The sequence below is a fragment of the Tachysurus fulvidraco genome, chromosome 25 (genome assembly GCF_022655615.1).
Source record: "Tachysurus fulvidraco isolate hzauxx_2018 chromosome 25, HZAU_PFXX_2.0, whole genome shotgun sequence".
Taxonomy (NCBI): Eukaryota; Metazoa; Chordata; class Actinopteri; order Siluriformes; family Bagridae; genus Tachysurus; species Tachysurus fulvidraco.
This window is the reverse complement of record NC_062542.1, coordinates 11,648,830-11,665,888: the sequence shown is the minus strand read 5'-3', so window position 1 is coordinate 11,665,888 and position 17,059 is coordinate 11,648,830. Positions and strand designations below refer to the sequence as shown.

Here is a 17,059-nt window from a genome sequence, read left to right as displayed (position 1 = left end):
AGAATGGTTTGGCAGTCTTGGGCAGTGATGCACCAATCTAGCACAAATAGCAGGCCATGGGAAATGTATGATATTGTATTCTACACCATCCCTGATCCACCCCCATGCTTTATTCTAGTTACAAAGTAAGCTCCTTTGTTGGACATTTTATTGTCCAACCCCTGTGTGTCAGAGTGGAATGGCCAGTAGCTCAAATAACCACGTTTTACAACAGCTGTGAACTGAAAAGCATCTCAGAATGCTCAACACTTTGAATTTTGAAGAGGCAGACAGCACAAGACCACATCAGCACAAGCTAAAAACAGGAATCTGAGGCTCCAGTGAGCACAGCTGTTATTACTCATTACTCAGCCTATCCTTATAGCTTTTCCTCAAGAGTGAAGACAACTTAGTATTCTTTAAATTTGTGCCCTCTCTCCATTTGTGTGAGTACCTGTTTGTAAAGCTTGACCAACCTCATAGAGCCTTATAGAGCCTAGTATCTTACCTCGGCCAGACTGCAGCACTACCAAAATCCAAATTAGGAGCCTTGAGAAAGAGCAGATTTTTTGTTCTGCCTGAGATGTGTTTGACAAATGAACGAGTTTAGGGACTTCATGCAAAAATCCCCATTCTCTGCATAGCTCTTGGTTGCATCTGCTGTTAATTATCGTTTTTTTTATTTTTTTTTATTGACTTATTACTGTTTTTTTCCTCCCTCTTCTTTTCCTCAGAGTAGCAGTAAACCCATTAAAGTAGGCAAACGTACTTTAGACGAAAACTATTTGAATACGTTAATTGACAACGGGCTGGGCTATGCTATAAATCTCTTCTTCACAAGGATAAACAGACTCTTTAACTGAAAAAAACACTGCACCTCAGGGCTGTTCTTGTGTGGTTTAAAAGAGCAATAACCCATTTGTTCAGTAGATCACCAGTTAAAGCTCTCCATGTGGTTTTTAGTTATTATACAGATATGTAGATACAGTATGTAGATACATGACCTGCTTATCCTACACAGGGTCAAAGGGAACCTGGAGTCTATCCCCGTGGCACGAGGCAGGGACACGGATGATGCGGTGCCAATATGTTGATCTGTATTTAGAGATTCGGTTTACAAACTTTTAATTTGCTCCTTTATAGCCTTTGGGAAAAAAGCAGGCAGAAATGACTGACTAGGATTTATAGAATCACACTGACAGCTCTGTCTAGATAATTAGTACAATTTTGGAACTGAAGATGGTTTTGGATTACAATGACCACAAACTATTTCGAACTCAAATCAACAATCTTAAACAAAACAGACTTCATTTTAAAATCACAATGAATTTCCTGGTTACATAATTGCATTTTTTGACCTTGTAGTGGAGATATAGAAGAAAAATAGGTTAAAATTCAAAAAGATTTATAATCACAATGTTCAGTTCAACCCAAATGATGAGGGCGAGATTTCTTATGAGTCTGGTTGGTTCATATAATCTCAGGGACGTTTTCCTTTCCACTAAGACACTGGCTTTCTCATTAGGAATAAATTAAATTATAAATTAAAAATTGATATCCTCATTTTATAACCTGATCGTGTCCAATGTTAAAAGCAGTCTCTAAAATGTAATTGAATTGTGGTTTATTGTGTATAAATATATATTATGTAAATATTACAGTTTATATTATAAACTAAGTATATACTGAAAACCAACATCGAATAGAACACCAGTGTACTGTCAAGAAAAGGTTAGTTAATCTCTTTAGCTGTCTCTTAGCAAATCTTACCCTAGATTATCTTTAACTAACCTTGTTTAAACCTTTAAAAAAATATTTACTTCTGCTTTTCTGGGTTTATATCATTAGTCCAATCCGTGCTTTTCACAAAAGGCAAAAGAGTAAAGATAAAAAGATGGATATGGTATGCAAGGCTTATAGGATTTCAGCTTTTCGTAAGTATAGGAACAGATATGTTTTGAAGTAAATAACACTTAATATTTGGATGCATATCCCTTGTTGGCAGTTATTGCAAAAAGCACCTCACTGCAACTCACTGACATCACCAAATTAATTGAGTTCTTCTTTTGTAATGCTTTTCCAGACTTTTTTCCAGTTTGCAGTTTCTTCTTCAGGAGGTGAACTGTGCAGTCGGTCTATAACCAGTCTACAACAGTCCACTTTATCCCCTATACAGTCTTTTGATGTGTTGATAGTGTGTTTTGGATCATTGTTTTGCTCCATAATAAATTTCCTATAAACTACTGAACATATATTTGGGAACGTATACCTTTATTCCATTGATTTTTCTCGGCTTACACGATTTTTATTAAAATTATGAAGCTATCTGAAGCCTAAATTTAACCCTCATAATCTTCATGATTACTTTTTTTCAGGTACTGCAATGAACACCTTCCATGCCCCCCACATATCTATTGGTCAGCTTGGTCACCTTGGGAACGTTGCACGGTGCCATGTGGTGGTGGCATCCAATCCCGACATAGGGTATGCGAAAATGGAAACGAATGTCCGGGATGCAGCATGGTACGTTACTCACCTGTCCCACAATCTGAGCTTTCTGACCTTCTCACTTATGCCAGGCTGTTTTTATTTTAGGGTCAGTAATACAGTTTTTATAGCAATAAAACATTTATTTTAAGAAAAGCAATATACTGTGTACTTCTCAATGCTTAAAAAATTTCTTCATGATGTGTGAGTGCATAAATATACATATTATAAACCTGATGAATCATTCTCTCCTCGGTTATGTGAACCCAATTGGCTACCATTTTATTGTTCGATCTCTGGCAGTGAAATACACAATCATATATTAACATAATGTATAGTTACAAACGGTGTATACAGGATGAAAATCCTGAGGTGAAAAATGCCATGTTTATTCACAACATCACTCAGATACTTATTCACAGAGGCAGAGCTTATTCTTAGTGGCTTATTCTTAGGTGGTTAACATACAGGTCATTGTACATCACATAAACTTATGCATAACATACAATTATGTTCATAAAAGAAACCATTTTATATTCAAGATGTGACTCAGATGTGAAACAAACACAACACTTAATTTGATTAATTAGGTTTAATTGATTACCAGCTGCTAGGGTGAGAAACACAATGAGTCAATCAGCATCGTGTATTTTTCTTATTCTATTTTTATACTACTAGCAAACTTTGAGTATAGAGGTATAATCTACTAAAGAATATGGTGATATCTAACCCATTTCTACTCAGGTTCATCTTCACAAGACTTGAGGTCGATATACATTTTGCCTTCAGTGTACTGTTAAAAGGGTTCATTTTATTCAGTTGAACTGTCACACAGGTATCTTAGTTTCTATACCTGTTAATGTCATTATTAGAGGAAAGGTTGTAGGTAGAGTACCAGTGTCACGAAGTGACATGGTGAGACAAAGGCAAGTGTGGATCCAAATGCAGTTTTACTTATTTTTAAACAAAACAGGCAGGCAAAACAGGTCATAACACTGAACAGGACAGGGAACAGGAACAGCCAAGAGCAAACACCAACAATGACACACAACAGGGACATGAACAAACAGTGTATATATAGTAAACAGGGACCAATCACAAAACAGAGACAATCAGAGACAAAGACAAAACACCTGGGGAAGAGATAGAATGCAATTAGTGTCCATGGTAAGGAATGAGTGGGCGGAGCAAACAATTAACATCAGGGAGAGACGGCAGACAGAAAAAAGGGGAAACAGACAGACACGTTACAACCAGATAAATAATTAAATTAAATATCGACACTGCTTATACTATCTGGCATATCACTTAAATGCATACAGATCATGCAATATTTCTGTTTTGCTTATTTCTTAACACCAATTTCTTTTTTTTATTTAATTCCACCCTGTTACTTTCAGTTTCAGTACTGTTCCACTTTCAGTTAAAAAATAATAATAATCCAAAGATATCACAGATCTCATATTTCTGTAGGTCACTGCTACACAGTGATGGTAGAAGAACTGAGGGATCGCGCTTCTATTATTAGACGGTGCATATTTCACTGGTATAATGCAATCCATTTTGACATTGATTCCAGGAAGTCCACTGCAAATGACAGCCACCCAGTTTTTTTGCCCTCAGGCATGTACTATTGTGTGTTGTTTCGGCCTCTGAAGGCTACTCTGCTAGTAAGATGTCAGCTGCCCTGGGGGATGACGGGAAGGGTCTCGGGCTGCGTCTCCCAGATGTGGACATGCACTGTGATTTTTTTATTGTGTTTTCAAAGGCACTTGCTTGGTCTGGATTTCAACTGAACCTAATTTACATGGTCATGATTTACACAAACAAGTTGTTTTGGGAAACGAGGCAGACACGGTAAGGGTGCTGACGACTATGATGTTTGTAGAGGTTTTGGAGGTTCAGTTTTTGAATATTTTGAATAATTACAGCTGAAAAAAAATCAAATGATTATATTCCAGCGAAAAACATTTTGAATGATGGCATTCATCAAATTATTTATTTATTTCAAGAAATGAATGCTTGAAAAAGAATAATTGTCTGTAACTTTAAAAAAAAAGTTTTCTTGAGCTTAAAAAAATTAAAATTATTAAACTAATTAAACTACTTAGTCACAGCAGTGCTAAGTGTAGCAATACAAATTTGAAGTCGAAAATAATAGATAGATAGATAGATAGATAGATAGATAGATAGATAGATAGATAGATAGATAGATAGATAGATAGATAGATAGATAGATAGATATAAAAGACGGGGGTTTAGCTCTTACAGTATATCCCATCAACAAAAACACTTCAAATGCTTCAAATTATGTTAAAGCATAAGTAAAATAAAAAGTATACAAGTAAAAGAAGAATAAATGTTCCTAAAAACATAAAAAAAACAAAAACATTTGCTTCAAAATAAACCGTAGGAAACTATACGAAAGAAGGAACCCAAGAAAAGGAAAGCATGAGGTAATATAACTAACAAGTGATGATGCAAACTAGTTGAATTCCCATAGCTAGCTGTCACATTACACACAAACATGTGACAATGTCAAGAGATTTTGTGTTTGAAAATGTTTTGATTGTAATATAGAGATTTCTAGCATTAAGTAAAAAACAAAGTATAAGGTGGAAGAAAAAATTCAGGCAAGACTTATATATGTATAATCACAGAGTAAAGTAATTGTACTTTGTTACTTCTCATGTCTGGTCTACCACCCACTTTAATTTATTTCCACTTTAAAGAGCTTCTCCAAAGAAGCAAGCAACAAATTACAGACGTGGTCAATGCTTGACTGAGAGGTCAATACATTGCACAGTTTGTCCTCCTCTGTTCAGTCCCATTTCATTATAGACATTCATTGCTCCTCCACAGAAAAGTGTTGGGGTTCTATCGGGGTTATCCAGCTCATCTATATGTAATTACATTGTGGACTTGAGAATGAAGAAGTGGTTTGGTCATCTGCTGATGTATTCACATCTATAAAGCAATGCAAGTGTAACAGTGCTCACACTTATGCTGGTGCCAGTGTTTTTTGCACGAGTGGATGTCATTAAATGATTTTTACTGGAAGTTGTTTAGACGTCGAGTTGAAGCTCCACCCCCATACCTTATCTTTAACCAATCAGAAGCTATACTGACCAAAAAAACCCCAAAATTGACTTCTATATTTAGTTGAAATTTCTTAAAATTGTGCGTGCTTATTTTCATTTTAAATGCGAACAAACTCTAAATACAGCTTTCAAAATTATTGGCACCCTTCAAAAGAAAAGGCATTATTGATTACAATAAGCATTGTGCAAATATTCCACTTTAAACAGTTAAGCAATGTGTTTTCTAATATTTTTTAGATGATAGTATTTTCTTTCAAAACTATTTGTGGCAAAAGTATTGACACCCTTAATTAATCTTCAGGATAAACACAAACTTGTCATCCTTATGATGACAAATACTGTACTGTAAGTTATGGTATTAGGTGTTATTTTAGGTTATTCATCTATCTATCCATTCACCTGTTAGTGTAATATTTATATAGTGAACAGTTCAAGCTTTGCAGGATTTATATGGAATTATCATTGTAACCAGATTCCTTTCTTATTAATCATAAAGTCTATGACACATGTTTCATGCATAGTGCACATTAAGAAAAGAGTAGTGATTTATAACCGGGTGTCACTCAGAAGAAGACAGGTTCCCTTCTGAATCTAGTTTCTCCCAAGGTTTCTTCTTAATGTCATCTCTGGGAGATTTTCCACTCCACTCAATATATTCTCTGACTTTCATTAGGCATCCAAATATGCAGGTGGATTTCTGTAAAGCAACCAAAATTTGAAATATATATAGTGAAGAAATTGAAACAGTACACATAACAGACATGTACATGACTGCTTGTCCTTTAGCTCATCACTACAGATTTATTCTTCACCTTAATAGAAAGATATGAGAAACATGCTAATTGATGTCTGTGCATCAAGTTGCCATCTGATCACATGCTGTGTGTGTGTGTGTGTGTGTGTGTGTGTGTGTGTGTGTGTGTGTGTGTGTGTGTGTGTGTGTGTGTGTGTGTGTGTGTGTGTGTGTGTGTGGGACCAAATATATGTGTGATCTGTGTAATCTCGAGAGCCATGTGCTGGTAGAAATTAATGTTATCATAACCACCTGCTGCCCTCTCAAGATATTAGATATGTCAGAAATTAATTGTCAGTGGGAGGGCGTAACATCTGTTTGTAACTTACATCTATGTGGGACACTTTTTTTTCCGCAACGATGTCCACTGGGAGTCTTTAAAAGTAGTCCAGATGTTCCTTGTGAGAATGAATGAAGTTTTGTAATTGATTGTTTCAAGAAGAGCGGAGAAGCCGACTGGATTTGATGGAAGATTTATTTAATAAGGAAAATGCCACCCTGGTGTTTGGCTGTGAATTAATGTGTGTAGTGTTAATTACCCGGCGCTAATTGCATATGCATGGAGGTAGAAAGGTCTTATCCTTCATTTCACAGACTCTCCCTGTGAAAAGCAATCAATCAGGTACTATAAGGTAGTGCCTAACTTTTAATGTTTTAAAACTATTGGAAATGAGAGAATAAGAAATTGAAAGGAAAGCAATTTTATTGGTCATTATCATGTGATGTTCATAAATTCTGCTTCATTTTGTCAATGTGGGGAGAATTGCGAGGTGTACTCACTTATCACCACACAGTCTACTTACATGTCCAAGAAGATCAGAAATTTGATTTTGGTTACATTAGAGATTCTTGTTGTGGAAGTTTTTGAGAAAATAGCACACAAGGGCAAGAAGGTTCAAAATTTATTTGCGCTTCTACACAACAAGACCCATCAGGTCCTTGTGTAGAAGGGAGAGAGGATAGGCCCTGATCATTCTATTGTCAACCATGTCATTGTCAGTCAGGAGAACCTTACCAAGCAGGTTTTGAGCCTTGACTTTCACCATCTCGTCTTCAGCTCATTCTGACCCTCTAATATTTTACCCAAACAATCTCTGATAACAATTTATATTCAGAAAGAACTTCTAGTCACGTATAAACAAACTTCTTAATAAGATTCTCCTTCACATGGTCATCAGAACTGGTCTTTCCTCAGAAGCCACATTACATAAAGTAACACTGAGTAAAGAAACATGACTCAGCACGCTGCTATGTGCCGATATTCAGATTGTAAGGTTGTGGGAGTTGGAGATAAAGATGGGTTCCTGTTAACTATTGTTCTTCTCAAGGTTTCTTCCTCATATCCTTTCAGTGAGTTTTTCCTCACCAATATCACCTCTTTCTTGATCATTAGGGATAAATTAAATAAAAAAAAATTAACCTTGCTTTGCAACAATGTCCATTATTAAAGGCGCTATATGTATACAATTGAACTGAATTGAATATCAGGTAGTTAACATTTCAGACACAACATGGCCAGATAATCTGTTTGCTTCTGAAATAGGAAATAGATCCTGACTAAACCCACAATGGTTTGCACATCAGTGTTTAAAAAGGTGCTTCTTTTAAAATTCTCATCCATTCTTCCTGTTTTCATCTTCATCTGAAAATTTCTAAAAAGTATCATTTACCCTGTGGGCTGATGGTGTTGTTAGCACTACTGCAATGACCACGTTAAACAAACACAGTGGAGTGATACACACAGTGAAATGTCCTAGTTTGTTCTAGTAACCATTTATTCTTTAAAACCATACATAGTACTGACACTGGAGACTCCTTCCAAAATTGGTGATGTCAAATGAATGTCTCCTCACAGAAACCTCACCACATGAACAATTAGGGCAGTGGTGGCTCTGGCGGTAAAGGTTCTAGGGTCTTGATTGGAAAATCAGGGTTCATGCCCCAGCACTGCCAAGCTGCCACTGTTGAGTCCTTGAGCAAGGCCCTTAGCGATCTCTGCTCAAGGGGCACTGTATCATGGCTGACCCTGTGCTCTGACTCCAACATCCAAAGGTTTGGGATATGCGAGAGAAAAATGTCATTGTGCAGTAATGTATATATGACAAAATAAAGGCTTCTATTTAAAAAAAAAAATTAGAACAACGGCTTCAATGCTTTACAAAGTTCAGAGCCATTTTTTCCCCACAACCATAAACTTACTGAACTACATTGCCAGGACCCTGATGTCTCACTAATACTTCACTGTCTGTAATCACGTTGCAATAATGCACCAACCTGTACATCTTTTGGTTTACCAATTACAATTGTATATACCGAAACTGTACATTCGTTGCTTAGCCCAGTGTACATCCGTTTATGCATATTATCTCTACATACACTGGATATTTCTTGGTTAATCATGTATATACTATGCACATAATGCACACATTTGCACAGCATATATAATTATACTTTTTTAGACATATTGGACTTTATACAAATGGCACATATTTCTATTTTGCACTTATTATACTTATGTACACAGTACATGCCATAAATTAATTTATTATTGTACATATACTGACATATTTATCTGCACTTGTTCCTTTCCACATTTTTTTTTTTTAAATATTTGCACTTCTGGTGGATGCCAAATGGCATTCGTTGCCATCTACAGTATCTATCTATCTATCTATCTATCTATCTATCTATCTATCTATCTATCTATCTATCTATCTATCTATCTGTCTGTCTGTCTGTCTGTCTGTCTGTCTGTCTGTCTGTCTGTCTATCTATCTATCTATCTATCTATCTATCTATCTATCTATGCCTGGATATAGTAAGATTTCATTTATATAGATCATTTAAGCTTTAAGTAAGAAACGCCAGTTGTTTAACAAGACTAAAAGTACGCCAGGAAAAGTTCTGCTCTGCCTGCAATTTCTGATGTTCAACATACAGATATATTTAGACACCTAGCAGATTTTTAGGCTCCAAAAGAGCAACTTTTGTTACCTGTCACTTCTCGTGAATTACTGCAAGAGTTGCTTGTTGTCTCTCCCACAAGGGATGCAATCAGCTGTACATTAGGGAAAAAAATATGTCTGTCTGGTCATTTCACTGAATATCTTCATACAATAACCTCAAAGGATTTGTCCTTTCCATTGGCAAAACTCTACTGGAGCAATAAAGGTTCTGCTTTAAAAAAAACAAACAGATATTACATCATTGATTAAACAAACAAACAAACAAACAAACAAACAAATAAATAAATAAAAATTCTAAACAGTTTCTGCTCCTAGAGCCACAGATTGCGGTCCAAAATGCTGGGGAATTTTTTCTGAAACTTTCTGAACTTCACTAATTTTTACTACAACTACAATTTCTACTGAAGTTCTCTTTAAATAGATTTGATTTGTTAAGATTACATTAGGTTATTTTAGAGTAGTTCAGATTAGATTAAAATAGAATTGATTAAATGACAACGGACTAGTATGGATTACAATATTTTGGTCACATTCAATTATATTTGATGAGACAAAATTGGATTGAATCACATTTGATTGCTTTATGATACATTAGATTAGATTTTATTAGCTTGGATCACATTCATTTGCATTAGATTACTTTGGATTTCAATGGATTAGATTTTTATTGTCAGAAATGGTAGAATTTATAAGTATAGACATACAGTATTTTCCGCACCATAAGACGCACCGGATTATAAGGCGCAGTCTCAATTACGGGCTCTATTTCTGTACTTAACCCATACATAAGGCGCACCGTATTACAAGGCGCACCGTATTATAAGGCGCACCGTATTACAAGGCGCACCGTATTACAAGGCGCACCATATATGTTAAAACATACGGTCTACAAAAAAAGGTAACAGAAGCAAAACAGTGAGTTTAGTTGAACTTTATTTTACTATTTAACAATACACACACATTATTTTTAATCAGTTTTCTCCCACAAATTAGATTTAATTGTCTTAGTTTAGATTGGGTTTGATTGTCTTTGATTACTTTGATTCATTTGATGTTATTCATTTAGTTTTACACATGTAGTCTACTATATATTATACTTTAATCAATTAGATTTGTCATAGACTATATTAGATTAGAGCCAGCTAGTTTAGATTAGATTACAATAGATAAATATTATTGTGGATCCTTATCATGAATCATGATAATTATATAGTAGATACAGTGAATTTGATTTATGATAAATTATATTCCGTTTAATAAATAATGTTAGTTGATCAGACTTTTGCAGATTTATTTGTTTGTTTGTTTGTTTGTTTGTTTGTTTAGTTGTGCAGTTCTCCATTCAGTGTTTGTACCACTGTAGTAGTGTAATAACAGGACACTTACACTGAGAACCAAACTTAATTTTTTCAAATCATCGAAGCAAGTCGTTTGGGGCAAGTCATTGGGGCAAGTCGTGGCCTAATGGTTAGAGAGTCTGACTCGTAATCCTAAGGTTGTGGGTTCGAGTCTCGGGCCAGCCATGACTGAGGTGCCCTTGAGCAAGGCACCGAACCCCCCAACTGCTCCCCGGGCGCCACAGCATAAATGGCTGCCCACTGCTCTGGGTGTGTGTTCACGGTGTGTGTTCACTGCTGTGTGTGTGCACTTTGGATGCAGAGAACGAATTCTGAGTACGGGTCACCATACTTAGCCGTATGTCACGTCACTTAATTTAAAAACTTTAGCCATGTATGCATCATGTGCTGTTTTAGACATTAGATAATTGAAATCAAGAGAAGAATATAAGCTCTTCACTTCAGGGAATTCAGACACATTCCTGTGTGATGTAAGCTTTCATGGAAATCATGGAAGTAGTGTATTATGTTGTGTGTTGCATGGTGTGCGCTTGCCAGAGTTGGTAATTGAGCTTATTTGTCTCACGGGTTCACAGTGAGTTGGCTGGTCTCTCGGGTGTGCCAGCGATAACAGATACACTCAGAGGACTCTGAGGTAATGGATGGGGCTATGCTATTTTACATTTTATTGGTGCAATGTGGCCTGTTTGGATCTGTGTGTGTGTGCACTTGTAGAAACATGTGAGTTAGGAAAAGTACAAGTGGGGAATCTCAGTGAAATAAATAATATTGTGTGTGTGAGAGGAACGGAAGGTGTTCCTTCCTACTGGGATTTACATTATCTGTCCAAGAGCACAATACAACAACACAGGGCAATTTTAGTCAATCATTCTTCTCCTGGTTTAGCATGTATACAATAAGGGTATACTGTAGGAGGAAGCAGAAGAGAAGATGAAAAGGGAGAAGAGGAGGATAGAACTAAGTAAGAAGGAAAGATATTGTGAATTCTGGTGTGAAAATACATTAAAAACATTTTTTTATTACAAGTAAATAATTAAACACAATGAGGTATGATGTTAGAAGACAATATTTAAAGATCTCCATCCTCAACTGTTTTTCCTGCAAAAAAGCCATCCATATACTGTACTATCCTCTCATAGCCGAAAGCTTACTGACTTTAAGAAAATGTACTGACTCTACAGTGTCAAAACATCTCTCTCTCTCTCTCTCTCTCTCTCTCTCTCTCTCTCTCTCTCTCTCTCCAGTGGATGATGTTTCTGGCGGATTTTTATCTTATTAAATGTTTTGCAACATTATACATTTTAACTTTTCTAGTCAGTTCAAGTAGACATTTACAGTTGTAGGAATTGCTCATGAGTAAAAACTACATGAAACCTGTACTAATAATTGGAATATAGTAAATATGCCTCGTTCAAATAGAGATCAGTGCATTAAACAAATACACTAGATTAAAATACACCGATCAGATACAATATTATGACCACTGACAGGTATAATAACACTGATTATCTCTTCTTCATGGCACTTGGTATTGGGTGGAATATATTAGGCAGCAAGTGAACATTTTGTCCTCGGAGTTGATGTGTTAGAAGCAGGGAAAATTTGAGCGAGTTTGACAAGGGCCAAATTGTGATAGGTCAGAGTATCTCCAAAACTGCAGCGCTTGTGGGGTGTTCCTGGTCTTTAGTGGATAGTAACTGTCAAAAATGGTCCAAGGAAGGAACAGTGATGACCCGGCGATGGGCTCATGGGCAGCCATGGCTCATTGATGCAGTTACAGGATTTAAAGGACTCTGCTGTTAACATCTTGGTGCCAGATACTACAGACCACCTTCAGGGATCTAGTGGAGTCCATGCGTCGACCGGTCAGGGCTGTTTTGGCAGCAAAAGAGGGACTGTAAGGTGATTATAATGTTATGCCAGATCAGAGTATACGAAAAATTATCCCTGCATATAATCAAATTGAATTTCTTTAAATTTCAGAAAAGTCTTTCTTTCCAATGCATGTGTGAAAGTATAACTTAAGATTCATTTCCATTGTCTGCATAACAAATGGAAACAAGTGTAAATGCACCCAAGCTACATTTAAAATAGATTTAAATCAGATCATTCAAAAAACTTTCCGAGGCCTATAGGAGACATTTTAGCAGATGTTCTACAAGTATCAATACATCCATCTTCCCAAATCACAGTGAACAACCATGAAGGGTCCCATTCATTATGATATGATGCTCATGCTCCATGCTGTCTGGGTCTGTCATACAGAACCTGGTGCACACAAGAAACACATAACATATTACAGGAGCAGATTGCACATATGGTTGCACTGGATAAACTGCAGTCAATGGTGTTTGCCTCAGCTACATGCTCACTCGCTGTATTAGACAGACTAAGAGCATCTGCTTCTCAAGACTGACTTCCGGAAACAGTCCGATGAGTTTGTTTGAGTTAAAAAGTCATGCTTGTTAAATCAATCCAGCGATCTAGAAACACACAAAGTGTGAGGTTAAAATCTAGATACAAGAGCAGTGTAAACAAGGTCTGTTTAAAAGACTTCGGCAAGAAGGAATTAGTGTTGGGTCTGTGGTGAACACGGAAATTGTACTGACCTATCAGCTCTTGGTTGCTTAATTCCACTTGACTACAAACTCTTGTTGAAAGGACATTATTTCCAGTTACATTATTTACTGTCCAGTGTCACCCAAATGAGGCGTCATCGGGCATCGAGGCAGGATACACCCTGGATGGAGTGCCAAACCATCACAGGGCACAAACACACTCTCATTCACTCACACATTCACACACTACGGACAATTTTCCAGAGATGCCAATCAACCTACCATGCATGTCTTTGGACCGGGGGATGAAACCGGAGTACCCGGAGGAAACCCCCGAGGCACGGGGAGAACATGCAAACTCCACACACACAAGGCGGAGGCAGGAAACGAACCCCCAACCCTGCAGGTGTGAGGCGAACGTGCTAACCACTAAGCCACCGTGTCCCCCTATAGTACCTTCATTTTAAGCTTTAAACTTGTACATTTTTAATCTGTTTCTATGCTTATGTATAGCTGCTTTAAGACAATGTGAATTGTTAAAAGCACTATACATATAAATTGAAATTGAAAATGTAACTGTATTTTTATATTTTATATAATCATGGAATGGAAAAGATTAAACAAGGAAAGAAGATCGGGTTATGTGATATTGGAGATATGATAAAGGTTTTTGTTTTTTTAAAAAAGGATTAGAGAAAGCATGAAGGATATAGTAAAGGATTAGTGGTATAATGAGAGCAATAGATTTTCCTTTGACCCGTGCTGAGAAAGATTTTGCGGAGGATTGGAGAATATGGCCGTCTTGCCTTATTGTGTTCATCATTATGGTCACAGCACTGAATTTGATTCCCTTGTTGTGCATCGGATTCGCCTGATGTCTCACATTATGATCCTCACACACAGCGCAGATGGTGTGAAATCAGTTCAGTGAGGATCAGCAGCTCAAAGCATGCTGTGTAGTGTGCATGATTTGCCCACTTGGGGATTATTAGAGGGGGCAATTTCCTAATTAAATCCAATTGAGTGTTTTGCAGCAGTGTAATATACTGTGCATAACCCTTAAATAGAGCTGTTAGAGCAATGCATGGATAATGACACAGAGTTATAACTGGTTTCTTTGTTTCTCATGTACACACATGTCTTATTAAGAGGCATGAGTAGAACTTAAGAGATAAAGAAAATAATAATAATTTTCAAAAATAAATGATATAATGATAGCAATTAAGTCTAGGAAAGCTCGTTGTTGGTTAGTAGTCAGTGGTGAACGCGGAAATTGCACTGACTCGTCAGTTTCTCGTGAGCTCCTGGTTGCTTAATTCCACTCAACTGCAAACTGTTGTTGAAAGGATATATTTACAGTTACATTATTTACTGTCCATTATCACCCCAATGAGGATGGGTTCCATTCTGAGCCTGGTTCGTCTCAACGTTTCTTCCTCATATCATCTCAGGGAGTTTTTCCTTGCCAACTCACTTCCAGCTTACTCACTAAAGGAAAATTGTTTGGTTAAGCAATATAGTATCTTAAGTTTAAACTTTAACATTTTATTATGTGTCTATACTTATGTAAAGCTGATAGACAATGTGTATTGTTAAAAGTGCTATACAAAAAAATATAATTTACTGTCACTGGTTTCCTCCCCAGTCCAAAGATTAGGCTGTGTTGTTGATGATTGGCATCTCTAAAAAATGTCTGTAGTGTGTAAAAGGTGTGTTTGAGTGTATATGCTCTCCAGGGTGTCTCCTGCCTTGTGCTTAATCAGGGATAAGCTCTATATATCTATATGTCCTTAATGAAATTTCATCTAAGGAATCCCTGTTAAGTCACGGAAATAACATTTTTTAGCATTTTAGTGACACCATGTTGTGTATTCATCATTATAATACGAGATGAACAGCTTGTGGCCTAGTTAGAGCTTGTTCATTTTACAGACACACCATGTGGTTTTGATTAAAAGGCTCTAATTATTGGCCAAGTCCATGTGTAAACACTTTTAGCTTTCATGCTGTGAATCAACACTTCCCCTTCCCCGACATCTTCACAAGCACAATAACACTTTGGTCTGTAAGACCCATCATCTGCTTTCTTAGGCGTTCATAACAAATCTGTGTATCTGTTCTTAAGCTGTTCACTGGATTTTTTTTTAAATTGGGATTTAAAATGACACTTAAAATGGAATCAGTTGACATTAAATATTATATGTATTAAAGCAATAACCAACCCCAACATTTTTCCTCAGCATTTTAGCAAGCATGTTTTTGTCTGTATTTCTTCTGGGTCCTCATGGGTTGGTACTCCGTCCAGGGTGTATCCTGCCTTGATGCCTGATGACGCCTGAGATAGGCACAGGCTCCCCGTAACCCGAGAAGTTTGGATAAGCGATGGAAAATGAATGAATGAATGAATGAATGAATGAATGAATGAATGAATATATAAGTTCCACAACAGAACATGATTTCATTGTTTATACAAAAAAATACTTTGTTAATTACTTGATTTAATGATGTAGAGTGAACGTGATCAATTCATGTTGTGTAAACATAAACAGGTTACGGTGTAAAATCTCATGAGGATGTTGGTGCCTATTGGAACTATAACTGTAATATTAAAGTTAGGCGACTAAACCATGCCTGAGAGAATATTGCAGTTGTACTGTAGCAGTTACACAACACCAGTGTTGATGGTTTGATTGTGAGCTCAGTGTTTGATTTTCAGGGTTTTGAATATACACACTACAATCCTCCTAGTTGTAAGTAACATAATTTATTGAAGATTTTTTGTTTTTGTTTTTATTTTAGTATTTTTCTGGAAGTTTTTCCACTTGATTCAGTATCAAAGTGTTTTTAGGCACTGTAGTGTTTTAACATTAAACCTTACTTTTCATGTATTATTACATATTTACATTGACATTTAGCAGTAATATAAAACTGGGAAGAGATATAGCTTTTATTTACGTATGCACTAGTATTTCTAAGTACTACTGTAGGACTACTTGAGTCATGATGAGTACATTGTACCCTGAGAGATACGTGGGACACTCTTCACCAAAGCACACTAACATGTATGAAATCTGATTTTTGGGCTAAAATATAATTTTCCTTTGAGAGCAGTGATGATTACAGAGATAGTAGGCTTGAAAACAGTTGGGTGGAAAAATAACAAAAAACATCCTCGACTGTAATTCAACATAAATTTGTGCAGGGCCTTTAACCTTGAGCTTCCCTTCCTCTTCCTTTTTTTGAGTAGAGGACAACATACTCTTTTTGACAGGTTGATGGATGAACACAGATGACTTATCTTTTTTTTTGTGGCAAGGGCTGGCAGCCACTCAGGGCCTACGCAGCAGAAATAAATAAATGGACAGAAAATGGCCGAAGCTCACCACTCCACCTTTTCAAAGCATTTTACTAGAACATGTCACAAAAGACATTGTAGTCAGCAAATCTTCATAGATAATGGATTTCTGCATTTCTATAAAAAGCTCATAGCACAGGCCGACGTCCATTTCCCCTTTGATCTGCTTTGTAGTAACGTCACTATAGCATCACATGTAGGATTTTTCATGCCAAGAGTTTTCTTTTTCTTTCTTGACAGCTGAAAAAAACTAAATATCTTTTGACCAGGCACAAAAGCCAAGAGAGAAACAGTATATAAAGGAGAAGTCTTTATTATTATTATTATTATTATTATTATTATTATTATTATTATTATTATTATTATTATTATTATTATTATTTCTGTTTTACCAGACAGTTCACAGGCAATGAAACTTTAGCATAACTATTGCATTAGCAATGGTCAAATTAGCAATAACTA

The 17,059-nt window shown here is 36.4% G+C and overlaps 1 protein-coding gene across 3 annotated transcripts in view; it reads left to right on the top strand.

Annotated features, from left to right (window-relative positions):
• sema5a (sema domain, seven thrombospondin repeats (type 1 and type 1-like), transmembrane domain (TM) and short cytoplasmic domain, (semaphorin) 5A) overlaps positions 1 to 17,059 on the top strand; it is a 196,038-nt gene that overhangs the window by 132,536 nt on the left and 46,443 nt on the right. For all 3 annotated transcript variants that reach the window (XR_007139559.1, XM_027169818.2, XM_027169808.2), the window contains exon 16: positions 2,355 to 2,502. Coding sequence is in view for 2 of the 3 variants with exons in the window: in XM_027169818.2 (XP_027025619.1) it covers positions 2,355 to 2,502 (148 nt within the window). In the remaining variant the exon portion in view is untranslated. The remainder of the gene's footprint in view (positions 1 to 2,354; positions 2,503 to 17,059) is intronic.